The sequence below is a fragment of the Cetorhinus maximus genome, chromosome 5, assembly GCF_964194155.1.
Source record: "Cetorhinus maximus chromosome 5, sCetMax3.hap1.1, whole genome shotgun sequence".
Lineage (NCBI taxonomy): Eukaryota > Metazoa > Chordata > Chondrichthyes > Lamniformes > Cetorhinidae > Cetorhinus > Cetorhinus maximus.
In genome coordinates this window covers 8,273,844-8,301,429 of record NC_135883.1, presented here as the reverse complement: position 1 = coordinate 8,301,429, position 27,586 = coordinate 8,273,844, and the positions used below count along the sequence as shown (strand labels likewise).

At 44.8% G+C, this 27,586-nt stretch overlaps 1 protein-coding gene across 8 annotated transcripts in view; it reads right to left on the bottom strand.

Annotated features, from left to right (window-relative positions):
* dnmt3aa (DNA (cytosine-5-)-methyltransferase 3 alpha a) overlaps positions 1-27,586 on the bottom strand; it is a 586,890-nt gene that overhangs the window by 7,431 nt on the left and 551,873 nt on the right. For all 8 annotated transcript variants that reach the window (XM_078541484.1, XM_078541483.1, XM_078541485.1 and 5 more), the window contains one exon: positions 13,348-13,466. In XM_078541484.1, the coding sequence (XP_078397610.1) occupies positions 13,348-13,466 (119 nt within the window). The remainder of the gene's footprint in view (positions 1-13,347; positions 13,467-27,586) is intronic.

The following is a 27,586-nucleotide window of genomic DNA, read 5'->3' as shown; positions in this document are numbered from 1 at the left end:
CTTTAAATCCTGGGAACCTTGAGCTTCAAAAGACCCTGAAATGCCTATTTATGAGAAAGCTGTGTGCAGGGAGTTGTAAGGTCTGTATTTGTTTACAGTCAGGGAACTGTACAGGAGTACAATGTGCTGTTGCTGCACATTGACTCAGAGACATTCAGCAGCAGCAGCAGCGTGAGGCCCAGGACCCTGGGCCTGGCCTTCCCTCCACCACCTCTTAACCTCCTCCAGTCTTCAGACTCCAGAGTCAAAGCCACACTGCGAGCTCCGGACATTCTGGTCAACTCTTAGCGTCCAGCCTGAACTCAAACTCCAGGAACTTGTGGCCAAGCTTGCCCATGCGTCCTACATGATAATACAGGTAGAAATCACTTGACGTGGCACCCACACTGGCTGCCTCTGCATCACAAGTCACGCAGCTCCATGTGGTCGTGAGAGGATGATTTCCTTCCGATTCTTCCATGAATGAGCCAAATCCCCCTGCATGTGTTACTCCTGGAAACAAGTAGCTTTAATTTCGGAGGCGGTGAGGATTAAAATCAACACCGATCTTACAGACTGAAGATCCAGTCAAACAATTAATGGATTGGATTCCACTGAGATCAGTGGAAAGAATAATCAAGTGGGGCAGAAAACGGGTGGCTAATCAGCAAAGGAGAGTTTACCATCCAGCCTTTAAATAGGAGGTGTCTGAGGTAAAATAGGGGATATTGGAAGTAGGGTAAGGCTGCAGCCGGAGTTATGGAAAAGCCAATGACTTTTCCTAGCTACCAATCTTCGGGACTGTTCTCATGTTAGTTTTAAAATTCACAGCTGACCTCCGGAAGTTTATATCAATGCATCTTTTGTTGGTGATTTCTCTTCCTTAGCAACGTTTTGTATTGTCAGGAAAGAGAGACTGGATTTGTACAGCTCGAGTTGACCCAACAGCTCGAGTTAAGGACGGGCGTCTAAATGCCACAGGCAGCATTGGTAACTATTCGATATGGTCCTTATGAATCTTGTGGAGTGCTGAATTACAGGACTAGCTATTAAAGCCTTTAAATAGGAGGTGCTGGAACGGCACTCCAGTGGGTTCCAACAGCACTACACCCCTGACCTTATCTGATCTACCACTTTCATCAACCTGGCCCCCTAAACAGTGGAGGCAACAGCAGCGATGCCGCAAGTAAATTACCACCGACAGTCTCAAAGATCTCACCAAGGTGGCTCTTCCCAGTCAGTACCTCACTGCCAACCTCTCAACTTCCAGGCAGCAGGAGCTACAGTGTGCCCATAGTGCCTGGCTGACCCTAAAGTCCTTGGTCTCTCTCGCAGGAAACATTGTGACTGGTTTGATGAAAATGGCCAAGAAATACAGGACCTAATTGAGCACAAAGCTTCCATTGACTGGAAATTCCACAACAGCTCAAGAGAAAAGGAGTAGTCCCACAGGTGGCTGAAGGCAGTGGCACAGCATAAAACCTGCAACATCAAGAACAAATGGTGGGTAGAAAGAACACGGAGATCCAACAACAACTTGTGGGTATCAATGACGTGTGTGGTTTCTTCAGTGCTGTTACGATGATCTATGACCCAAGAACTCAAGGGCGGACCCCGCTGACAGCCAAGTATGGAGGGAGCTATCAGGGACAGGGGTGCAGTCAGTGCTTGCTGGAGAGAGTTTTTGGAAGAATGCCTCAACTGAGACTCTGTCTTTGACTTGAACATTCTGAACTCCATTCCTCAATACCCCAATTGGCTCAGTCTCAATGCAACCCCAGTCTGAACCAAAGTTGAAAAACAACAGAAAAACAGCTGGAAAGTGACAAAACTCCTGAAGCAGCAAGTGACCACAGTGCTCAATTTTATGCCAGTGGCTCCTTCCAGGGATCCACTGTCTGGGGGCCAGGTTGATGAAAGTGGTAGATCAGATAAGGTCAGGGGTGTAGTGCTGCCGGAGCCCACTGGAGTGCCGTTCCAGCACCTCCTATTTAAAGGCTTTAATAGCTAGTCCTGTAATTCAGCACTCCACAAGATTCATAAGGACCATAACAAATAGTTACCAATGCTGCCTGTGGCATTTAGACCTGTGCAGGATCTCGCAAGCCTCCACGCACAAGTGTATCCAGGAGGTCACAGACGCCCTCTTCACGAAGGCACACAACTTTGTGCATTTTGCCCGGGATCAGGAAAGCCAGGAAGCAAGAGTGCAGGGATTGGCACAGATCTATGGTTTTCCACAAGTGCAGAGTGCCATCGATTGCACTCGCGTGGCACTTAGATCTCCATGCAACAATCAGTCAACTACGTCAACTGCAATGGCTTCCACTCGCTGAATGTTCAGCTGGTATGCCAACCACCACAAACACATCCTACAGGTCTGCGCATGATTCCCAAGAATCGTCCATGACTCCTACATCCTTAGCGGTCTCAGATCCCTGACATCTTCCAGGGCCACAGAGGCTGCAGGTTGGCTCCTCGGGGACAAGGGCTACCCACAGAGGACGTGGCTGATGACACCCGTGCGGTGGCCTCAGACTACAGCAGAGCGACAATATAACAAGGACTTTGGTGGAGAAAACAATAAGCACTTTGAAAGAGGTTCCAGTGACTTAACAGATCCAGTGGAGCCCTGCAATACAGTCCCAGAGGGTGTCACGCATCATCGTCGCTTGCTGCGCACTCCACAACCTGGCGCTGCAATGGGGGGACGGACTGGCTGATCAGGAGATGGAGGAGCTGCATGTATCTTCCAATAGGGTGGACGTTGAAGGGGATGATGATGATGAGGTCCTCGAAGCAGAGGATGCCAGAGATGAGGCCATCGCACTGGCCAGACGAGGGAGGCACGCTCAGGAGGTCTTCACAACTGCAGGATTCATGGAAGATGATGATGAAATGCAGTGAGGACAGTCCTGACATCCTCACCTTTCATCTGTGGACATTTGACTCCTGTGTGTTTGATGGCAGCGCACATACCCTCGGTGCTCAGGCTCATGTCATGGTGATGCGGTGGAGGCCCTAATAGTAGCTTGATTGCTGGAAGATGATGACGACGTGCAGTGAGGACACTCCATGGCCTCCGTGAATGCCTGACTCCTGTCCGGCTGAGGCAGCTCGCTTGTGCTCTGTGATCAGGGTCACATCATGAGATGCGGCCATGAAACTTTAAATGCACCTGATCCTTTGTCAGCCTTCTGCATCTGACCCTTCAGGAGCACAGTGTCACCGGTCACAGGTGTTGAAGAGATGAGGGCCAGCCCCACCTCAAAGATACTAAGAGCACACAGAGAGAATGAGAGAACTCTGTGACTCCTGTCCATGACATTCTGGCAGCAATGACCAGCACCATCGAGGTGCAGGCATTACCAATGTGTTCAGTGAGTGTGAAGCTGGATCATCACTTGGGTCTGAAAGTTACACACTGCACAGGGAAGAGGCCCTGGACTCAGACACCTGCCTTTAACTTGTGCAGGAACCAAGGTTTCACATCTCAGTGACACAAGCACTGCTCATCAGAACAAGGAGCCATAGGGAAGGAGACATTCTTGTGAGTTTATTTACAATAATGAACATTATGTACAAGTGACTAACACCCATGCCCAGGCCGTTCAACTACATCTTCTTAACGTTCCTAACTCTGCACTATGTCTTGGTGCTCTCCTGACATCCACAGTGGAGGTGGCGACAGCCTGCTGACTGCTACACCCTGTCTGTGATGACCTTGGTGTCCACTGGAAAGCCGAGACCTGGAGGGCCCTGGCCTGCTTTCGGGCTCCTGCTGTGTGGCAGTGGCACCCTCCTCGGCCTGTGGAGCTGCAGCTGTTGGGGTCACAAGAAGAGGGGAATCGGATGGGCCGGACACTCCTGGAGGCACCTGGTTGGATGGCCCCAGTGAGCACACCTGCTGATCCTCCTCCCCATGGGTGCCCGAGGGCCCCTGGCTGACTCCTTGAGGAGAAGTGGAAACCGGAGTGAGATCGAGCTGCCCCGCAATCCTCTCACGTTGACACTACTGGAGGCCAACTATGGCATCAGCGATGGCGTTCAGCCCGTGAAGCAGAGCAGGACCAATGACCTGGACCAAGGACCCCATTGCGGCTACCAGTATTGGCCTCAGTGCGTTGGCATGCCGGCACTATCACCTCAGACTGAAGGCAGATGGACTCCTCCATTGTGTCTTGCAATCTGAGGAGTGCAGCGGACATCCCTTCTTGATGTTCCCGAACTTGCCTTTGCAGCTCCAGCAACTGAGACATGACCAAGTCCAGAGATTCCTCATCTGACTCGGCCTCAGCAGATTTCTAGCCTCCAGCAGTCCTCCTGAGTGCTGGAAACCTAGGAAGTCCCTGCCGCTGCCTGCTGTGGATCAGACAGTGAGATGTGCTCACCAGGATGCGACCCTGAGGCTACTCTCGAACTAAGTCCCATTGAGGTGTGTGTCTCTGTGCTGGTGGAGGGTGTGGGTGATGCTGTGACGGGTCTTCAATTAGAGTATTATCAGATTCTTCTTCCGAGGTGTCTTTGGGGCTTGAGTCGACGAACTGTCTCCTGGACCCCCTCAGCTGCTTCCTAGATGTGCCAGCAAAAGCATGGAAAGACAATTAGTGAATGACAGGGGACTGTGGAACAGGGGAACTGCTCACAGCATGGTTGTCTGATGGATGTTGCACTGCTGGAGCCTCACTTGATTGAGCACTGCCGACCTCACCATCAGCATAGAAACGGTCCAGATCATCGCCGGCCAGCTGGATGACTCTATTTTTAAAGTCTGTGAGGAACCCGATGTCAGGCATTTCTCCACCTGTCTGTGACCTCTCCCTTTTGTTGTGTACCAGCTTGTCCTGCATGGAGAGGGTGTATGCAGGATGCCTGCCAGGCCAGATGAGGAGGATGCCTGGCATGTGTGGGTGGTCAGTGGTGCCATGGATGGAATGACGACCCGATCGGCAGGGCAGATGAAGGTGTGTGTGTGAGAGAGTGAATGGTGCTGTCCCTTGAACCGGCAGTGAGTGAGGGCCCTGTGGAAGTGTGATGGGTTTGTGAGTGTATGAGCTGAGAGTGATGAGAAAAGTGACTTACCCTGGCAGAATGGAAGAGATCATTCATCCTCTTTCAGCACTGGGGGACTGTCCTCTTTTGCAGGGCATTGGCGCTGACCACTGCTGCCGCCGCATCCTATACTGGGTTGGTGACCTTGCTTGCTGGTCTTCACCCAGGGCAGGGGTAGAGAACGTCATGGTGGGCCTCCACTGAATCCAGTACGTGCCCGAGTGAGGCGTTGCTAAAACTGGGGCAGCTTGTTTCCCCTCTTTGGCAGCCATGGCTTTGCATCAGCTTCCGAACCCTTAGAGAGAGCTAAATCTGTGCAGGGGCACCCTTTAAACATGGCGCCCGGATTACTTACGGCCTGAGGTGACAGCGGGGTGGGTGATTCAGAGGCCCGCCCCACCAGCGATCCCGCATGTTTCACGGGAATGCTTAATGTATAAGGCGGGACACATCAGAAATGGAACGATACGGCATGAAAACCCACCATTGTGGCTGGCGGGTAAAATGTCCCTTTTCCTGACATCTACCGCACTTTGTGCAAATCTGGGACAATTCGGCCTTTTGAAAATGGCCAGAAGTCTTCAGGGTGCTGGCATTCAATTTGCCTGGGGTGCTAACAAACCTCAAGCCAGCCCCGCACATCACCTCTAGCAAGTTACCCACAAGTGTGGAGATAGTCTACAGAACAGAATCACAGAATTGCACAGTTCAGAAGAGGCCCTTCGGCCCATTGAGTCTGCACCGACACGTGAGAAACACCTGACCTACTTACCTAATCCCATTTACCAGCACTTGGCCCATAGCCTTGAATGTTATGACGTGCCAAGTGCTCATCCAGGTACTTTTTAAAGGATGTGAGGCAACCCGCCTCCACCACCCTCCCAGGCAGCGCATGCCAGACCATCACCACCCTCTGGGTAAAAAAGTTTTTCCTCACATCCCCACTAAACTTCCTGCCCCTCACCTTGAACTTATGTCCCCTCATGACTGACCCTTCAACTAAGAAGAACAGCTGCTCCCTATCCACCCTGTCCATGCCCCTCATAATCTTGTACACCTCGATCAGGTCGCCCCTCAGTCTTCTCTGCTCCAACGAAAACAACCCAAGTCTATCCAACCTCTCTTCATAACTTAAATGTTTCGTCCCAGGCAACATCCTGGTGAATCTCAGATGGCAAACTGTTCAATCAATTTCCCCTTCAATCCAAAACCAAAACCACCCCTCATCTTTGAACTTCAATATGCAGATGATGCTTCAGTGTGTGCCCACTCAGAAACTGAGCTCCAGGTCATTGTCGACTCCTTCTCTGAAGCATATGAGAAAATGGGCCTTTCACTAAATGCACAAAAAATTAAAGCCCTCCTCCAATCAGCTTCCACAGCAAAACATCTCCCCCATTGATTAGGATATCGATGTGATCCTGGAAAATGTGGACATTTTCCATATCTTGGGAGGCTCCTCTTGATGAATGCAGAAATAGATGACAAAAATTCATCATCACCTCCGATGTGCCAGCTCAGCCTTTGGCTAACCGAAGGTTAGACTATTTGGAAGATTATTTGAGGGCCAGGATCTCAAATTGGAGGCTAAGGTCATGGTTTACCGGGCAGCAGTGATCTGTGCGCTCCTATAAGCTTCGGAGACTTGGACAACCTGCAGCAGGCACCTCAAAGCACTGGAGAAGTACCACCAGCGATGCCTTTGCAAGATCCTCTAAATCCCATGGTAAGAAAGGTGGTCCAACAGCAGCATCCTCTCCCAAGCCAACTTGCCCAGTATCAAGGTACTAATCACTCAAAACCCGCTCCACTAGGTGGTATATGTCCTTTACGTATCTGACCACAGACTTCCAAAGCAACTGCTCTACTTGGAACTCGGTTGCAGCAGGAGAGTCCCAGGAGGATAGTGGAAACACTTTAGGGATGTCCTCAAAGTATCCCTGAAGAGGTTAAACACACCTGCCGACTCATGAGAGCCCCTGGATTGTGACTGACGTAAAGGGGAACGCTCATTCGGGAAGGCACCGAACACATCAATAGACTTTGTCAGGAAGGTGCAGAGGTGAAGTCGAGGCGTTGGAGGGAGTGCACACACCTCAAACCAACCCGTCTCCCCAACCCTTCAAATGCCCTGCATGTAAGAGTCTGCAGATCGCACATTGGACTTGGTCATCTTAGAACCCATCGAATCAGAGCAGAAGCAAATCATGCTTGATCCCGAGGGGCTGCCTAAGAGAAGAGAGTATTGTGCACTGAGGCAGGGTTAACTAGTAATGTAGTAGTAGATCTGCTGGGAAATAGTGATCATTATACAATTGAATTCCATTTTAAGTTTGAAAGTGACATACTCCAATCACAAACAAGAATCTTATGCTTAAACAAAGCCAATTACATAGGTATGAAAGGAGAGCTGGCTAAAGTTAAAAGGGTAAATAGATTGAAATGTATGGCACTAAATAAACAGTTGGAAACACTTACAGAAACAATTCAAAATGTTCAACAAAAATACATTCCACTGAAAATCAAAATTTCAGCAAGGAAGATCCATGCATGGATCACTAAGGATGTTAAGGATAGTATTAGATTAAAAGAAAAGACTTATAGTGTTGGCAAGAATAGTATTAAGTCTAAGGATTCGGATTGTCTTAGGGTGCTTCCCTAAGCCAACCCCATCCAGAAAAGGGTGGCCAAAAATTGATAAAGAGGGAATAAATAGAAACTGAGAGTAAACTATCCAGGTATATAAAAGCAGATTGTAAGAGATTTTGCACGTGTAATAAAAGGAGCAGCGTAGCTAAAATAAATGCTGGCCCCTTAGAGAAATTATCGTGGGATATGAGACAATAGCAGAGACATTGAACAAATATTTTGTTTCCTATAATGTGAAGATAGACACAAGTTACATACCGGAAATAAAGGGTAATCTAGGGGCTAATAAGAGTGAGAAAATTAAGGTAATTAATATCAGCAGACAAAAAACAATGGAGAAATTTAAAGGACTAAAATCCAACAAATCCCTGGGACCTGATGGTCTACATCCTAGGGTTCTGAAAGAGACAGCTGCAGGGTCAGTGGGTGCACTGATTATGATTTTCCTAAAATTCCCTAGATTTTAGAATGGTCCCAGTAGACTGAAAGTTGGCAAATGTCACACTACTATTCAAGAAAGGAAGGCGAGAGAAAACAGGAAACTACAGGCCAGTTAGCCTGACATTCGTCGTTGAGAAAGTGATTGAATCTGTTATTAAAGAAGTCTTAATAAAGCACTTAGAAAATCACAGTATGATCAAAGTCAATATGGTTTTATGAAAGGGAAATCATGTTTGACAAATTTACTAGATTTTTTTGAGGATGTAACTAGTAGATTAGATGAAGGGGAACCAGTAGATGTAAAATACTTGGATTTCATAAAGGCACTTGATAAGGTGCCACAAAAGGGTAATATACAAGATAAGGACTTGTGGTGTTTGAGGTGATACATTAGTCATGATAGAGTATTGGCTAATGAACAGGAAGCAAAGCGTAGGTATAAACGGGGCATTTTCAAGTTGGCAGGCTGTCACTGGTGGAGTGCCGCAAGAATCTGTACTGGAGCCTCAGCTACTTACAATCTATATTAATGATATAGACAAAAAAAGAGTAATGTATCTAAGGCCAGGATTTTCCCCTCGGCGATTTGGGGGCGGGGCCCGGTCGCCGAGGGGAAAATGACGCGTGATGATGTCAGGAGGAATCCCCGATGTCATCCCGGTCCATTTAAATTTTTAGGAAGGCGGGCGGACAGCGAAATCAGCTGTCCGCCCGCCGAACTGTCAATGGCCAACTGAGGCCATTGACAGGCTATTTAAAGTAATTAAAGACCTGCCCGTCCAAGCTTAAGGCTGGCGGGCAGGCCAGGAGCCCCAGCGGGCTCCAGATTATTGATGAAACTTCATCCACTGGCGGGGTGAAGTTTCATGTCCGTATTTTTAAAAATTAATAAAGTGTATGTGTTCTTTATTAACATGTGCCATCTCGTGTGACATTGTCACTTGAGGGGAACATGTTAATAACTTTTTAATGTTTCTATTTTTAATCTGTCGGTATTCTCCCTGAGACAGGACTTTGCCTCAGGGAGCAGTGTGCTCCCGAGCGCACTTTGACAGTAGGGGATTCCTTCCCCCCCGCACAGGAAGCGCATAGTGTTTCCTGTCGGGGATGCCGCTGGGCGGGCCTTAATTGGCCCGCCTACTTAAAATGGCGGTGGGCCCCGTATCAGTGGTGGGGATCGGCTGCCTGCCCACCATCCAAGGGCAAGATTCTGCCCTAAATTTGCTGACGATCAAAGCTAGCTGAGAATGCAAGCTATGAGGAGGAGGTAACAGGAGGCTGCAAAGAGATGAAGACAGGTTAAGTGCATGGGCAACAAAGTGGCAGATAGAGTATAATGTGGTGAAGTGTGAGGTTATTCTCTTTGGCTGTAAGAATAGAAAAACAGAATATTTTTAAAAAGATGTTAAGCTTGTAAATGTTGATGTCAGAGGGACTTGGGTGTAAGGGACACAGAAAGCTAACATGCAGGTGCAGCAAGCAATTAGTGTGCAAATCGCACGCTAGGCTTTATTGCAAGGAGATTGTCTTGCTACAATTGTACAGGGCTTTGGTGAGAGCAAGCCTTGAGTACCATGTGCAGTTTTGGTCTCCATATTTAAGGAAGGGTATATTTGCATTGGAGGTGGTATGGCAAAGGTCTACTAGATTGATACCTAGGTGAGAGGGTTGTGGTCCCTATGGAGAGGGCTTGGATTATTTGGGTCTATATTCACTGGATTTAAAAAAATGAGGGGTGGTTTCACTGAAACATATAAGATTCTGAAGGGCCTTGACAGGGTAGACTGAAAGGTTGCTTGCCCTGGCTGGGGAAACTGTGCATGTAGCAGTCTTGGGATAAGGGGCTAACATTTAGGAATGAGATGAGGAGAAATTTCTTCACTCAAAGGGTTGTGAATCTTTGGAATTCTCTTCCTCAGAAGATTATGGATGCTCCATCGTTGAATAAATCTAAGACTGAAAGAGAGTTTTGGTCTCTCAAAGAATCATTGAATCATAGAATGATTACCTGAGAAGGGAGCCATTAGATGCACTGTGTCTGTGTAAGCCCTCTCTTTGCAAGAGCAACTCACTTAGTCCTATCCCCCTGCCTTTTCCCTAATAGAATCAAGGATATGGGGAGCGATGGGGAAGTGGAGTTGAAGCTAAAGATGAGCCATGATTGTATTGAATGGCAGAGCAGGCTCGATGGTCTGCATGGTCTACCCCTGTTCCTATGGGCGGAATTTTCCATCTGCCCACCACCGGGATCTTCCGGTCCCGCTGCAAGTCAATGGACCTCTGGCTGTGGCGCTGCCTCACCCTCAGCGGGGTCCCGTCCATGACGGGGCTGGAAAATCTCGGCCTATTTCTTATGTTCCATTGCTCTACATTAAGAAATATATACTTTTTGCCAACTTTTTCAGTGGTGGCTGCTAGCTGGGCCACATTCACATCCAGAAAATCTGAGCAAAGCAGACCTTACACCGGAGAGGGTTGTTCAACAGGTGGTAGACCCCTCATTAATCCATTCAAGTGGCATATTCCTGTTTTAGATGGCCACTCAGGATCAGTACATCAGTTGGTAGTACTCTCGCTCCTGAGTCAGAAGGTTCTAGGTTCAACTCCCACTCCAGGACTGAAAATCAAAGCTGCACTCCAGTGTAGCACTGATGAAGTGCTGCACTGTCGGAGGTGCCATCTCTCAGATGAGGCACTAAAACGAGACCCATCTTCCCTCTCGGGTGCACGTAAAAGTTCCCATGGCACAACTTTGAAAAGGAATAGGGGAGTCAGCCCTGGTGCCCTGGCTAATATCTACCCCTCAATCTACTTCACAAAGATACATTATCTAGTCATCACATTGTTGTTTATGAGAGCTTGCTGTGCACAAATTGGCTGCTGTGTTTCCCACATTACAACAGTGACTACGTTTCAAAAGTACGTCATTGGCTGTAAAAAACTTTGGAATGTCCTGTGGTTGCGAAAAGTGCATATATATGCATGTCCTTTTCTTTCCTTAGTTAGTGAATTAAATACATCAAGATAACAGAATTACAGGAATGATTGGGAATGTATGAAAGAGACTATCATTGTGTCGAGTGGGAGGGGGATTGAAATGAGTGTCATCAGCAACTGGAACCAAGGCAGGTTGAGCTCAGGAAAAGAAAAGGAAATAAAACATTGATTTATCGACTTTACCATGATGACTTAAATAAATGAAAGGGAGGCTTATAAGAAGATAAGGAGAGACTTATCGATACTTGCATAAAAGATTAAGAGAGAAATTGCAGGATAAAACAGAAAATGGAATAGATTTACAGTATACATTCATGGTCATTTCCTATAGCAATGTATTTTAAATCAACATGACAACAGACAGTACTCATTCAGTTATGAGTATTGATCCAGTAAGGGAACATCTCTGAAATAGTGCCCCTAATATAGTTGAATTCAAAAGCAGGTTTAAAGGGAAGAGAGTAGCAAATCATATTTTGTAGTTTTAACAAGACTAACTATGAAGTGCATCAGAAGAAACTGACTGCAATGGAGTTGGAAGAAATTGTTAGCTGGTAAATCTACAGATCAGCAGTAAAATCTTACTAATTCTTCAACAAGATTGTGAGAATGTGAAATGCATTAAAAGACCACAAATGCAGTTGATTGAGGTATTTAAAAGGGAAATAGGTGTACACATGGGAACAAGCGTGTTAAGGGATTTAGAGAAGAAACATTGTGATTAAAAAGTTAAAGGGCTAGATATCTCATTGTTAGCTAGAGCAAGTGTGTGGTGGGACATCTGCTTGCTACCCCAAACCCACCATGATCATGATGTATCTTCTTGCAGTTCTTCCATTACAGCATTAAAGGAGAGGTGGCCAAATTTAAGGGGATAGAAGCATCCCAAAGGGTGATTTTAGTTTTAGTCTTTTGACTGGGCTGCACCTCTATACAATGAGTAGTTGGAGCCTCAGGAGAAGGAGAGGTGCCCATGACTGGGCCCACTCCTTCCAACTGGGACATGTTTGGGCCTTCCGTTGCTGCCCTAGGACTGTCACCACCACTCCTTCCTTGGAGTCCTAGGATTGACAGGTATAGTGGCTGAAAGCAGGGGATTCAATCACAGTGCCTGGCTCCAACTCTCTACTGTCAACTACATGTAGCCGTTGCTTCTTGGTTGGTGGAACGAAAATTTAGTTTGGGGTGGAGATGTGGCAGCAGAGCCCCCTACCAATTTTCTACCACTATACTGAACAAATTCAGGGAGCGTGAAATCCAATTCAAAAAGCTGCTATGATCAGCAAAATGGCATTGTCAGCTCAGCAGGGTAAACTCCTTATGTAATGTTGGTTAGAAATATTTCAAATCTCATCTTTTAATTGTTTCTTCACAATTTGCATGCTACCTACTGCTCGCAGGGTATATGACTAACTACAGTGGTGCACTCTAAAATCTATGAGCTGGACGTGGACTTGTCGAAGCTCAAGATTTTGGAAATTGCTGGAATGCTAGATAACTAGACTAAACAAATGAGGCAAATACTGCATAAGTGCGGCTAAAGTCAGTTTAAGAATAGATTTGGTCGTATTAAAAAGACAGAGGACGAGGTGGCGTAATAGTATTAATTAGTAATCCAGAGACCTGAGTAATGTTCTGGGGACCCGGGTTTGAATCCCACCACTGCAGATGGTGAGATTTGAATGTAATTTGGAATTAAAAGTCTAATGATAACCATGAAACCATTGTCGATTTCCATAAAAACCCATCTGGTTCACTCATGTCCTTTATAGAAGGAAATCTGCAGTCCTGACCTATATCTGACTCCAGACCCACAACAATGTGGTTGACTCTCAAATGCCCTCTGAAATGGCCTAGCAAGCCACTCAGTTCTCAAGGGAAATTAGGGATGGGCAATAAATGCTGGCCTAGGCAGCGACGTCCCCATCCCATGAACGAATTTTAAAAATGCATAAGATATAGTACAAAGGGGAAGAACAGGTGGGATTATCCAGTTCATGAATTCTGGTCTGGTTAGAACTCATTTTACACACACACAATGGGCTCCATCTCTCAAGCGACTGTTCTCATAGAAGACTTGGTGATGTTGTCCAACAAAAGAACATTTTTATTAAATCCTGCCTCATTTATGTCCAATTGTGCTGTATTGATTATTGACGGTGAGAGGCCAGCATTCTATTAGCAGTTGGAAGTGAAAAACTGTGATTCGATTTGAGAAAAATAACATACCTCTCCATTTCAGTGCACCAGAGAATGTCTTCCTTCTCGTTCATTAGGACTGGGAAGTGCTGGTCTTTGCCCTGCTTGACAGAATTAGATCTAGTGGTGATGGTTCGCACTTTGTTGAACTAAAAGAAAAAAGTTATGCTTAAGACCAAAAAAAAACCAAACCAATGAAACTAATATAAGTTCTAATTTACAAAAACTTACTGAGGAACATATGCAAATATGGTTTTATTTATATTTCATAATGCAACATGATCTTAAAGTTTCACAGCACTTTTATGTTCAACACACAAATAAAAAGCAGGTTAAATAGATTCAGTATTTCTGGAATTGAGCACATTGTTAAATAATGGTAGAGGTTAGGGTTAGATATTTTCTAGCCTGTTATGTAACATCGTCATTGACAATCAATTCTCATTGGTGGGAAAAGGATAATGTACTTGCAGTAATAGGTTTGCCCATCTATAGTTTTGAAAATAATTGTACACTATACATAATAATAATAATAATAAGTAGAACCATTAAACCAGAATGGAAGCAAATGATTAGAACTACTTTTTAATTACATTATGGGTAGGGATTGGATCCTTTTTATGCAGGGAAGGGCAAACTTGGAAAATTGAAACATGGCCTACTGAAAGTGGGTTTCAGACCATCCAAAAACTTGGATCCAATCTGAACAAATAATGAAATATGGCACTTATTCATATAAATAGCTATGCATTGAGATCCCAAGGTGTCAAAAGTTAAGCTCAGCTTCTGTTAGACCAACGTTCTAACTGAGTCACACATGAGAGCGCAATCCAACATGTGACCTAGTGTGCAGAGTCCATGGATGTGGGAGAGGTAAACAGGTAGAATCTGAAATATTTGTAGAGAATCTTTTTTTCATATTTTTGCAATTCCAATATGTGAGAATTTATATTTAGAGAAAGCACACTATTAGTATGCTTACCTCACACAAAGAAATCAAAAATCATGAAAATGATCAAGAATCCATTTTCTTTGCGATAATTGCTACTTTCTGTAGTTGCAGTTAGCAAACACTTGTTAGCTTCATTACCACGATGGGACATGTTGACTGCTTCCTAAACAATGGAGAGTTCCAGACAATTGAGTATGACAAGTGATTAAAATCAAAATAATGAAAACACACAAATGACATCTGGAATGGAACTGCAAATATACAGGAACAAAACAAACTATTCTGGCCAACAGACAACATGGGAACCTACTTGTCACTGGCAAGGCCTCAACTGCTATGGATGGAGCCAAGTACACAGAGTACGAAATGAGCATGGTATGGATCCATAGTGCTGTAACCAGTGCATTTGAATAGTAGCGTTTATACAATGTTCCCAAGACTTCAGTAGCCAGGATTGCAACATGATTACTTCATTTTAATGTTTTAATACTTTGCCAAATTTCATCAATGTATGTAGAATTTCCAGCAGTTGATATTCTTTGTTCTTCTCTTACACACCAGTCGCAGTAGCCCTGTAGGATAATCGGGTTGTTATGATCCTGGTGATCCCCCTCGCTGCATTACTCAGGCATGGTGGGTTATGGGTGGGTGTTGTGAGCTACATGTGGAGTAGGTATTCCCTTGTTGCCCCAGCAGCCACCCGATTACAATGGTGGAAGGGTCAAAAATGAGGGAGAGGGGGAGGGGGTGCGGTGAAGAGAATGGTCAAGTGCCACGAGATAAATGCATTGTGATGGTTACCTGGGTACCTTACACATACTTGCATGATCTTATTTCTGTGATCAGAGACTAAGTTAGACATTAATTGACTGGTAGCCCTTCTTTTTCACAAATGCTCCTGGCTAATTTTCTGGTACCCCTATGGCAACATGTGTACTGTCACTGATGCCCTGGACATGAGGAAAATCAGCCAATACTGCAAACTCCAAGCTTTTTCATGTTGACCGCTGAGGTCACTTGGGGAGGGTGATGTATTGGTTAGGTCTGGCAAACAGGGCATTGGTGAACTGCTCAATGCAGTTATGTATTGGTCGGGTGGGAAGTATGGGTAATGATTTTTGTAACAGACTAGAAGGAGAAAATAGCAAAGGAGTTAAGCACTGTGGTGACTTTGAGAGCCACTGCCAAAGCATGGTTCCTGGTCCAGCAGGCAGAGTCCTGTTGCTAGGAGGCTGCATAGGTCTGCAACAGCCTGCCCACAGCAGTGCAGTCACCTGAAGCACTGCCCTTCAGATAGATCCAAGAAACTAACTTCTGGTTGTACACCCTGTATGTTGGATATGTCCTCCGATGATTACCCACCACCATCACCACTCTCACCCTACCTAGCACCCTTACCTGCTACCTTTTAATATGCCTAGCTGTTGCTGGTTGCTGAGGCTACTGCTAGTACTGTGGGTTGGATTTTCCCAAAGCCTTAAGGAACCCCAACACTGAGACCAAATGGAGGTCCCAAGCCTGCACTTACTGGTGCAACCAATGGCACAATCTTCCCAGAGGTGGGCTCCTAATTAGCCACCTTTGCCCAATCAGGAGCTCTGGGGGCTTGGCAGCCACACCAGGAGAGGTAGTCGCTGCTGAGACAAGTTGGGAACTGTGTGTGCATGTATTTATAGTTAAAATTATTAGGAGCAAGCCTCTCGAAGTGGAGGGGAAGCCCCTCCAAGTGCATTGTCTGGGTTGTGGGTGTGGCCTTTCCTGTTTGCGGCTCCCCAACATTGGCACATGAAGCATCTGGCTCCAATGGTCCCCCAGCTTGCTGAAAAGAGGCTGACTCCAAGGAAATGGCAGCCCCTGCAAGCAGTGCTGTTGCCATTCCACCAGAAACAAAATGCCAGGGCACCCACAGAATCAGACCTAATTGTGTCTGTAAATCAGCTTCATTGGTCACCCACCTTCCTCGGGCAGGCAGTCGATCTGCGTCCCCACCCGCCCATGAGAAACTTCCCTGGTGGCGGCAATACATCGGGAAGCTGTCTGAACACGGCTTCCCCCCTAACTTCCTAGATCCACCCCCGCTTCCAAGTGCACCATCGCAGGAAAATTCAGCCCCTCTTCCTTCAACAATTCCTCCATCCAATTACTCTGGCAAGAACAGCGCCCATGATAAGCAGATAAAGCTTCTCGCAGGTAAGTAAGGCAAAAAAATTGTAGAAATAAGCAATACGGAAGGTGAAAAACTCTCCTGGCAATCCAGAAAACATAATGGTACACAGATCCTTTGATCCAATTACCTGCAGTGAGTTCATGTTGGGCAGGCAGGATTAAAATCACCCATTATGTTTCAGCATCCTGGAGGATTGCACTTCTATTTGTGACTGCATGCAGGTGACCTTCACAGTGATGGTCTGATAACATGCAAAATTAAATACTATTATCACTTTAAATTCCCACTCTCCTAATTAACAATTAAATTGAGGCACGTTCAAATTTATTATGAGCTTCCTACTGGCAATGAATGAATTTAGTGTTGAATTGGAGGACAAGTTCCAATCTATTTAGTGATTAAAATTTGAATTTTAATCTCGCAACCTTTGATTTGTTCTCTGAAGCACGACATTTGCAAGAAACTTGTACCAAAAGCAGTTCTCTGTATGAACGATCTTGACAGGCCTGATATAAAATTGGTTCTTAAATCTCCTCCTGACTTGGTTTAGTTGGTAGTATTCCTGTCTTGGAATCAAAGTTGGTGGGTTCAAGCCATCTTCAGGGTTTGCACACACACACCCTGGGTGCTCCAATGCAATACTGAGGGCTTGCTGTTTTGCAAGAGATGGTGGTCCTTTACATGAGGCTTTAAACCAAGGTCTCATGTGCCTATTCTAGCGGTTCAGTTATTATTACAGATCCTGTGGCTGTTACTGTTCAAAGAACCGCAAGTAACTTTCTGAGTATCCTGGCCAACACTACTCCCTCAAGTAACAGTACACATTAGCTGACCATTCATACATCACACTGTTTTCAGATCATGCTGTATGTAAAATGGCTGTTGCATTTGGCTTACGCGGCAAGAGTGACCATGCTTATAAGCAATCTTTTGTCAAGGGTACCGCAACATGTTTGAAAATAATGATAAGGCTTATTATATGCACAAGCCCTTTTCTATCAGCAGGCAAGAAAAAAAGTCAACATGTTCCACAAGAGTTTCACCTCTTCGATACTTCCTGATACATGGTTCAAAGAGGAGGAATGCTGAGAGTAAACCTTTGGAGCTAGAAGTGAGTTTGAACAATCCAAACTAAAAATGAGCAGCCTAGATTTAAAAACCAGAGTTATTTTAACATGGGCATTAATTAGTTTACTTTAAATAGGTTGATGCCAGTGTTTGATCAGAATATCTAGGTTATTGAATTATGAAACAAAGGTGTAGTTTAAACACAGTTGTAGGTTGTAAGGAAAACAAAGTACTGGGCAACATAACAAAATATTTAAAATATAAATTGAAAGGTTATTTAAAAATTGTGCATGACCTTGGTAGGACCACATCTTTGTGAGCCCAGTTTTAATTCTCTCATTCAAATGGAATATCAGAGTGGGCTCAACACAGGAGTACAAGATTAAATGGCAGCATGCAGAGTACGCAACTGTAAAGAGTTATTGTATTATCGAGGGTTTTTCTTTCTCAGGAAGACTTAATAGAAGTTTTTAAGACTGACTGGATTACATAAGTTTGATATGGCTAAGTTTTTCTGGAGTACACAAAATTCCAGAACCAGAGACCATAGATTCAATTTGAGGAAAATTAAAATTAAATTAGCAATTCAGACAGAATTTTGTTTTGAAGGGATGACGTACATGTGGAATAGGATGAGTTGCAGTTTGAAACTGTGGAAGTTTGAAGTGCCTGGCATTAGAAAGGATTCATGGCAATAAATGATATAAAGGTAAGTCATAGGAAAGAAAGGGGTTAATCCGTTGTGCTGGATATGTGGATGAATGATCTTCCCTGACCTAAAATGAGTTACTCTGACCTTGTAGTTTAACGTAGACAGTGGGTGGATTCCAGTGAAGCTTGTGGCATTAGGAAATGAGGTGGGCAGGTGCACTTAGTTGTGCAGGAGGCGAAATGTTAGCTTTCCGACAGCGGGATGAATGTTGGGAAGTAAGTTGGTGGTAGATTGAAGGCTGATTGTGGTTCCCAATGGATTGTGGTCGCCAGGTTAAATTGTAACTTTGTGATTAAGTCAGCAGCAAATAAGAAACATGAGCCTTCAGATTCATGACTGGTTAAAGGTGGTGTGCAGCAGGCAAGGTAGGTAGTCTTCCTGGTGGTTTTGGAATGAGTAGGAACTGCTTTTCTTGGATGGGGAACTTTGTTGAACCAGGGGAGAGGAAGCTGAGCTGTTGCATTGAGCTTGGGTGGCAGTTGCCCAGGGAGGTCAGCACATGGCCGTCCCAGGGGAGGGAAGGTCAATCTCTGCTCAAAGCAGCTCAAGCATAATAGAGGGGAGATCAAGGGTGATTGAGGGCAGGACAATGTTGAGGCTGGGAGAGTCAAAGGTAACTGAGGGCAGGTCAAGGGTGATAGCAGGAGGGATGAGGATGACGGTTGGCAGATTGAGGGGTAGGTCCAGAGTGCTGGGGGACAGCACGATGGTGATGGGGGAGGGCAGATGTAAGTTGACAGTTGAATCAAGGGTGATGGTGGGTGGTTCAAAAGTCCACAGAAGGTGGACTGGAGTGATGGAGGGAAGGTCAAAGGTGACTGAGGGCGATGGCTTGCAGCTCCAAGGATAAAAGTAGATCAAATTCAAAATCCTCCTCTCAGACAGGCAGAATGGTACATGGTTTGCAGGGCCATAAGACCATAAGACATAGGAGCAGAAATTAGGCCATTCGGCCCATCGAGTCTGCTCCGCCATTCAATCATGGCTGATAAGGGCATGGGTGCCTGTCTGGGTGCTGATTAAATATGGCGCCCGGACCTTTGACCACTGTGAGGTAATGGCGGGGTTGACGACTTCTTGCCAGCCCCCATCCCACAATTAAGCCACGTCCCTCGACTGTGCACAGCTACTTGGCTGGCCACCACATGATCCCGCCTCCGAGTGGAAGTCCCGCTCACTTCTGGTCCGCCGTCAGGACACTTGCTACTACAACGCGATTCAGTCCTGTGATTCTACCCATAGCCAAGTAGCTATGGTACGAAACATGATATGAAATAACATTTTATGATCATACGTGTCATGCTCTGCCATATCATTCAGATTATCAAAAAAAAGATGAAAAACATTAGTTAGAGCTGAAGCAGTTTCCTCAGCCTATCGTAGCTGGTGCCAGAACATTCTAGCAAGAACATTCTAGCAAAAAGGCTGATCTTCAAAGACTGGAATTCTCTGGCTAGCTGTCTATTGTTTCATCAGTCATTTGGGGTATTCGCGACACTGTAATATTTCTAGTTAGTCTATTTTTAATAAGGGGCTCTAATATGACAAAATTTTCCTGTTGCAGGCTCATGAATTTGTAATCAGGCTCATTTATTTTGGGTAAAATGCAAAAACGTTGCGTAATCTTTTTTTCTGAAAGAAAGAGCTTTTTCCATGTTTTGGTGGCTTGTACTCAAATCTCAAAACAGAAATCCTGGATTGACGCACTTTTCAGGTTTTGGGCAAGAGCTGCAACAGGGAGGTGAAGAAGAATATTTTTTCACAGTAACTGGTAATAATCTGGAACTCGCTGCCCATGAGGGTGGTGGAAGCAGAGACAATCAATGATTTCAAAAGGAAATTGGACGGACACTTAGGGAAATAAACTTGCCAGGCTACGGGCATAGAGCCAGAGAATGGGACTGACTGGATTGCACTGCGGAGAGTCGTCGTAGATTCAGTGGGCCTAGTGGCCTCTTCCTGTGCAGTAAATGACAATATGGATAGAATTTTCCCCCCATTGGGGGGGGGGGAAGTTCAGGAGTGGGTGCGCCGCCGATCGGCTCCTCCGATCGGGGACGCGCTGCCATTTTACGCGGGCGGGCCAATTAAGGCAAACCCAGCATGACATCTGCCAGGAAGCACTATGCACTCCCTGTGCGGGCGGGGAGGGATTCCCTCAGCCGAGAGTGCGCTCTTTTGTGCATGCGCGCGAAAGAGCACACTCATCTCCCTGAGGCTAAGTGCTGCCTCAGGGAGATCGGTGCCAAATTCAAAAATGTTAAATATAGAAAAATAAAATTTCTCTGACATGTCCCCTCATGTGACACTGTCCATCGCTTTTAATTAAACTTTTATTAAATTTTTAAAAACCTACATGAAACCTCATCCCGCCCGTGGATGAGGCTTCATGCCTTTTCTGATGCCCGCCAGGGCTCCCGGCCTGCCCGCCAGCCTTAAGGTTGGACGGGCAGGTCCTTTAACAAGTTCAATTACTTTTTAAATGGCCTCAATTGACCATTGACAGGTCGGCGGGCTCACAGCTGATGCAGCTGTGCCCCCACCAACCTGAAAATTGAAATGACTCTGGGTGACGTTGGGAGTTCCGCTCGATGTCATCCCGCGTCATTTTATGCGTCGGCGAGCGGGCCCTGCCCCCCCACTTGCCGACCTCAATATCTGCCCCATGACCCTCAATCCATGCCCTAAGGTAGGGGCATAGATTGAGATACTAAGGGTGACAAGTTAATCCTGGTTTAAATGATATCAGGTTAGTCAGTTTTGTAATCATTTTGAACTGACTGGAACCTGAAATAATAAAAACAAAGAACCTGTTTCAGACTTCAGTATTTAATTGTTTCTTCAACATTACACTACAGCATATCCTTGATGAGGGACAGTTGATCAAGGATGATGGTGAGTGGCTCAAGAGTCCCTGACCTTGGAACACTGGCTGCATGTTGGAAGTTTTCCAAGACTGGTCAGTCCTCATGCATTTGTGGCAGAATCTCATTGTGACTTCAGCAGAGTCCATTGAAAAGACCACAGGTTCTACCAGGAACTGGATTTGCTGGCTCTTCCCCTACCTTAGGACATAGATTGAGAGTCATAGTGTCATTTACTGCACAGGAAGAGGCCATTAGGCCCACGGAATCTACGACGACTCTCCGCAGTGCAATCCAGTCAGTCCCATTCTCCTGCTCTATTCCCGTAGCCTGGCAAGTTTATTTCCTTAAGTGTCCGTCCAATTTCCTTTTGAAATCATTGATTGTCTCTGCTTCCACCACCCTCATGGGCAGCGAGTTCCAGATTATTACCTGTCACTGTGAAAAAATATTCTTCTTCACCTCCCTGTTGCAGCTCTTGCCCAAAACCTTAAATCTGTGTCTCCTCGTCCTTGGACCATTATCTAATGGGAACAGTTTTTCCTTGTCTATCTTATCAAACCTCTCATAATCTTGTACACTTCTATCAAATCTCCCTTCAATCTCCTTCGCTCAAAGGAGCAACCTAATCTTGTAGTTAAAATCTCCATCCCAAAAACTAATCTGGTAAATCGCCTCTGCGACCTCTCAAGGACCCTCACCTTAGAATCTTTCCTAAAGTGTGGTGACAGATGGAATGCTCTAGTTGCGGTCTAACCAAAGCTTTATCAAGGTTCAGCATAACTTCCTTGTTGTTGTACTCAATCCCTCTATGTAGGAAACCCAAGATCCCACATACTTTTCTAACCACTCTCAATGTGTTCTGCCACCTTTAAAGTTGTTTGCACGTGCACTGCCAGATCTCTCCGTCCCTGCACACTCTTTGAAATTGTACTATTAAGCCTATATTGTCTCTCTCTAACCCTCCTGCCAAAATGCATCACCTCTCACATTTCTCTGTGTTAAATCCTATCTGCCGCTTGTCTGCCCATTCTGCTAGCCTATCTATGTCATGTTGCAGTCGATTAGCATCATCCTCATTGTTTGCCAATCCTCCAAGTTTTGTATCATTGGCAAATTTTTAAATTTTTCTCTGTATTCCAATATGCAAGTCATTTACTTATATCAAAGAAAGCAATGTTCCTAGCAGTGACCCTTGGGGAACACCACTGATTACCATCCTCTAGTCTGAAATATACCCATTTACCATGACTCACTGTTTTCTGTTCTGAAGACAATTTTTTACACAAGATGACAATGACTCTCCTGTTCCATGAGGCACAATTTTGTCAACCAGCCTTTTATGTAGTACTTTGTTAAATGCTTTCTTAAAATCCATATAGACAAGATCCATTATATATCCCTCTTTACCCTTCTGTTACCTCATCAAAAAATTCAATTAGATTAGTCAAGCATTATCTGCCTTTTACAAATCTGTGCCGGCTGTCCTTAATTAACTCAAGCCACTCCAAGTGCCTATTGATTTTTTTCTCTGATTATTGTTTCTAAAACCTACCCACCACCGATGTTGAACCAGCCAGCCTGTAGCTACTATAGGAATGTTCTTGCAGCCTTTCTTGAATAAGGGTGTCACATTTGCCACTCTCCAATCCTCTGGCACCTCCCCTATATCTAGGGAAGATGAGAAGATTATGGCAAGCCCTTCTGCTATCTCCACCCCACTTCCTTTAGCATCCTGGATGCAAGCCATACAGACCAAGCGACTTATCCACTCTAAGCAAGCCATACAGACCAAGCGACTTATCCACTCTAAGCATAGCCAGCCTTTACAATACATCCTGCTTATCAATTTTCACACCATCCACTACCTCTACCATTGCCACTGCCACTGATATTTTAAACAAAAACAGAAATACCTGGAAAAACTCAGCAGGTCTGGCAGCATCGGCGGAGAAGAACAAAGTTGACGTTTCGAGTCCTCATGACCCTTCATTTTTACTCAGTTCTGTTGAAGGGTCACGAGTACTCGAAACGTCAACTTTGTTCTTCTCCGCCGATGCTGCCAGACCTGCTGAGTTTTTCCAGGTATTTCTGTTTTTGTTTTGGATTTCCAGCGTCCGCAGTTTTTTGTCTTTATCCACTGATATTTTGCCTTCCTTAGTAAACACCAATACAAAGTACTCATTAAGTATTCTGGCCTTGCCCTTTCCCGCTAAGCATATATCATCCTCTTTGTCTCTGATAGGACCCACTTCACCTCTGAATACCCATTTACTATTTATATGTCGGTAGATCATTTCTGGCTTACCTTTTATGTTAACTGCCATTCTATCTATTTTCATTTTCCCTCTTTGCCAGTCTTATTTTCCTCTTCACTTCCCCTCTCAACCTATTGTATTTGTCATCTACAGAATTTTTATTAATCCTGTAAACTCTTGTGCTAGAAGCTAATATTCATTTTCCATTTTACACTGGATTCAGCAACTGGCATGGACAGAAATTCCTAACAGACTGAAAAACATCTAAACATTTAAGTCGCAAGCAAATTTAGTCCAGAACAAATCTCTTTTCTTAAAGCCGGAGGATACTGAGGTCAATTAGAGGTTCAGAAAATCTTGAAGTCAATTCAAAGATAATCGTTTCCCTGGAGGTTGGCAACTGCTCGTAAATTCTTGACTTTTTTTTTGCAATTATGACAAAGTATAAAGTCTTACGTGTGATGGATGTACTCAGAATTTTGTATAAACTAGGGGATCTCTTGTGTTGCTCATAAATAGTCTGGAGTGCCATGGAGGAGGTTTTAGCTCCTAGCTTAGCTTTTCCTTTCAAGGCTGCTGCTAAAGTGGTGGGAATCCAGTAAATAATAGCTACTTGTAATTTTGGCATATTTTAGGTGAAATCAAATCGATGTTAGTAAATTGCTTCTGCATTGCAGGCCTCAATGTTTGAATTCTTTTTCTAAGATTATTTTGCATTTGCAACAAAGTCCGGAGTGCACTCACTGGAGTATAACACACCTATGCAAGATTGCAAGACTTTTAAATGTACCAATCAATCAAAAAAATTTCCAGTGGCATTGCTTGCAATGAACAGGAAGATACACTGTTTTATGATGAGGATAGTTTTACATGAACCAGATGTAACATAGCGAACACATGGCTAGACAAGACTAACATATACACACATACTTCAACTGGAAATAAAATTGGTGGGGTGTCAAATGGACAGCCAACCCAATCCTGTCAGTTTCCACCAGGTGGATTAGTTTAAATTTACCTCCAAATTATACTCGTTTTCCTGTTTTTTTGCCTTTTAAGCCAACAGAAGAGATGGGCAGGACTGTGAACTTCTCAACAATGTCAAAAATGAAATTCTATGTTCATTGTTCAGAAAAAAAATCACTTCCTATAAGAATAAAATGTCAGTTTATGTCCACTACAAAAAAAGATCCCTTTCATGGGATGTGCCTTTAAATTGTGCAGTCTAGAAGTAAGTGTCAGTGTGGGTGTGGAAAGTGCAGTGGCAGGCAAACACATCAAAACTAATTGAAGGCTCCAGCCACCGAGCTTTGAAAGCAGTTTGCTGGAATTGGCATTAAATAGGGGCAGGTGGTGAGCTGAAAACAAAATGGGTAAGAAATAAACTCAGAAGTTTTGAAGAACTAATCGAAACCAAATAAATCATTAAAGCAGCCAGATCAAACTATAATAGAACAATATTCCATACTCTAATCTGGGTTCAAAGATAATTTGACATTTTTTTAGTCTGTAAATACTTAAAGGTACACAAATGGAAAAGAGCCACTGATTGAACAGTTCCGAAGAAGTCATATTGGACTCGAAATGTTAACTCTGTTTCTCTCTCCGCACATGCTGCCAGACCTGCTGAGTTTCCCCAGCACTTTCTGTGTTTATTATTGATTGGGGAGTTTTGGTGTACCGCTCCTACAGCCAAAATAGCAGATCAGAGAAAAAGTGAGATGGTGACACAGGGAGACAATAGTGCAGTGGTAATGTCACTGGACGAGTAATCCAGAGTCCCCGGTTAATGCTCTGGGAACACAGGTTCAAATCCCATGGCAAGTGGTGGAATTTAAATTCAACTCAGTGAAAGCGAGTCTCAGTAATGGTGACCATGAAACTATGAAGCTGGTCTCAGTAATGGTGACCATGAAACTATCACGGATTGTTGTAAAAAAACGCATCTGGTTCACGAATGTCTGATAGGGAAGGAAGTCTGCCATCCTTACCTGGTCTGGCCAACATGTGATTCCAGAACCATAGCAATGCGGTTGATTCTTGACTGCCCTCTGAAATGGCCTAGCAAGCCACTCGGTTCAAGAGCAATTAGGAATGGGCAACAAACGCTGGCTTTGCCAGCGATGCCCACATCCCACGAACGAATAAATGATTAAAAAATTATCAATTTTCAATCCTGAGTTTTGAAGGAAAGAATGAATGAAACCATTTGGAACTGGGTGATACTGTAGTTTGGCACACAGTCATTTCATTTTGAGATGCTGGCTTTGAATGCACTCAGGTGGGATGAAAGTTTCCTCTCTCTTTGATGTAAGAGTCCTGTTTTGTGCTATTCCAGTTCCTAGTACATGTGAGCTCTCACCATAAAAAAGACCCTAGCACGATAAAAATGGGTTGAAATGATCTGTTTTAATGGGCTGTTTAACATTTTATGCAAATTATTTGTGGGTGAATTAAAAGACCACACAGGGCTTTGATACAAACAATACAAGCCATGTTTTAAGATTTGCTCACAAAGGAATTTACACTCCTAAACTGGCAATCTCGCTCAGAGAGGCATGTGGGGTACAGAAAAATATTCATATTGGTGCAGCCCTGCTAGGTTGGATTAAAAAGCATTGATGGGACAGCATAAAAGGAGCTTTATCCAATCCATGCCACACAAACTCTTGATTGAAAATTGGTTAAGTATAATCCTTTCCCAAAAGCTGCATCTTTCCCTTTTACTTTGATACCTTCGAGAATAAAATTCACCCATGCAAAAAAAAAATTAAAATAAAATTTTCAGTTGTTCCTATTAATTTGCCCAACGTTTTTAATTTTAGCACATGATTAAAAAGCATCATAAACTGGAAAAAAAAAGTATAGGCTGGGATTCAACGTGGGGGTGGTGGCCCCACTGGAAGGTCAGGCCATCTCCGCTGGCCCTGGAAGACGTGACTGGAATTTACGGTCGTCAGACAATCAGTTGCCTGGCAGTTGGGAGGTTTGACTTCTGCCAACCACCCCCCACCCTTCCCTGAGACAGGGTGTCCTGCCTCCAAGAACAACCTGCTGATCGGAGGACTGGCAGCTTTTCAGCCTCAGCAGCGCCACGGGGAGTGGTGGCCACTGCTGGGACTGCAGTGAGCCTGGGACCAGGAGCAATGCTGGGATGACTGGAGTAAAAGTAAGTGGGGTGGGCTCACTGGGGCTGGTCCGGCAGGCTCTAATGAGGGGTGGGGAGAGAGAGGTGATTGAGAGGTCAGGAGGGGGTCTTGAAGCTGGGGTTGCCCTTGCTGTTGGGGGGTCCCTCCAAAGGGCACCAGGTGGTGAAAAGGAGGGACCCCCCACTACCCGAGTCCACTGTCTGGTTGCCACATGATGCGGGCTTCCCCGTGCACTGGTAAAATACCAGCCACAGTGAGAAGAGACCCTGATGTGACCTAAGGGCTTCCAGGGTGGGCAGGCCATCTGCAACCCACCTCACCACAAGTAAAATACCAACAGAGGGGAGTAGGTGATGGGCAAAGCCATTCCAAACGATTTTAAGCAACCCCGCCCCCTGCCTCCCAGGTTGCCCCTTGAGCTGCATAAAATTCTGCCCCTAGATTTTTACTTTCAACAGGCTTTGCAGCCAGCATGTAACCCAGATCTGATGTAAAAAAGTTTGCACGACCAAATTATTTGTGCACATATCAGTCTATCAGTGAACTGTCAAATAGCTCCCTGCCTCAGGATTTGAAAACACACTTTTGACATCAATGTTTCTATAATCTATGTTCAGGAAAGTCAAACATATTACGGTCTGACAACATCATATAAATAGCTCAGCTGCAACACAGATGGTTAGCATCCTTGGATACTGTTGCTAAACATCTCTGCCTGGCTTGCATGTGGTAACACAAATAATACCATGCACCAGCCAGGTTCTACCTGCTGCATACAAAGCACTCTTTCTTGCCTTGAAATTCGGAACAACACACGTGCAATCATGTGCCTAAGTGCATTAAGCATCATATATGCATTTCTGCACCTACAGTGTTGCCCTAAGCACTACAAAAAACCAAAGTACCTAGCAATAAGTAGAAGAATAAAACAACAGCGCAAAACCACATCCCAAAGTGCTTTATAAACAATCGATTTCTTTATGGAAGTGTTCTCAGTGTTGTTATGAAGATACACACAAAAGCTCATTTACGCACAGGAAATTCCCAGCAAATGGGATGGACCAAATAATCTGAGTATAATGATTATTACAATAACTCG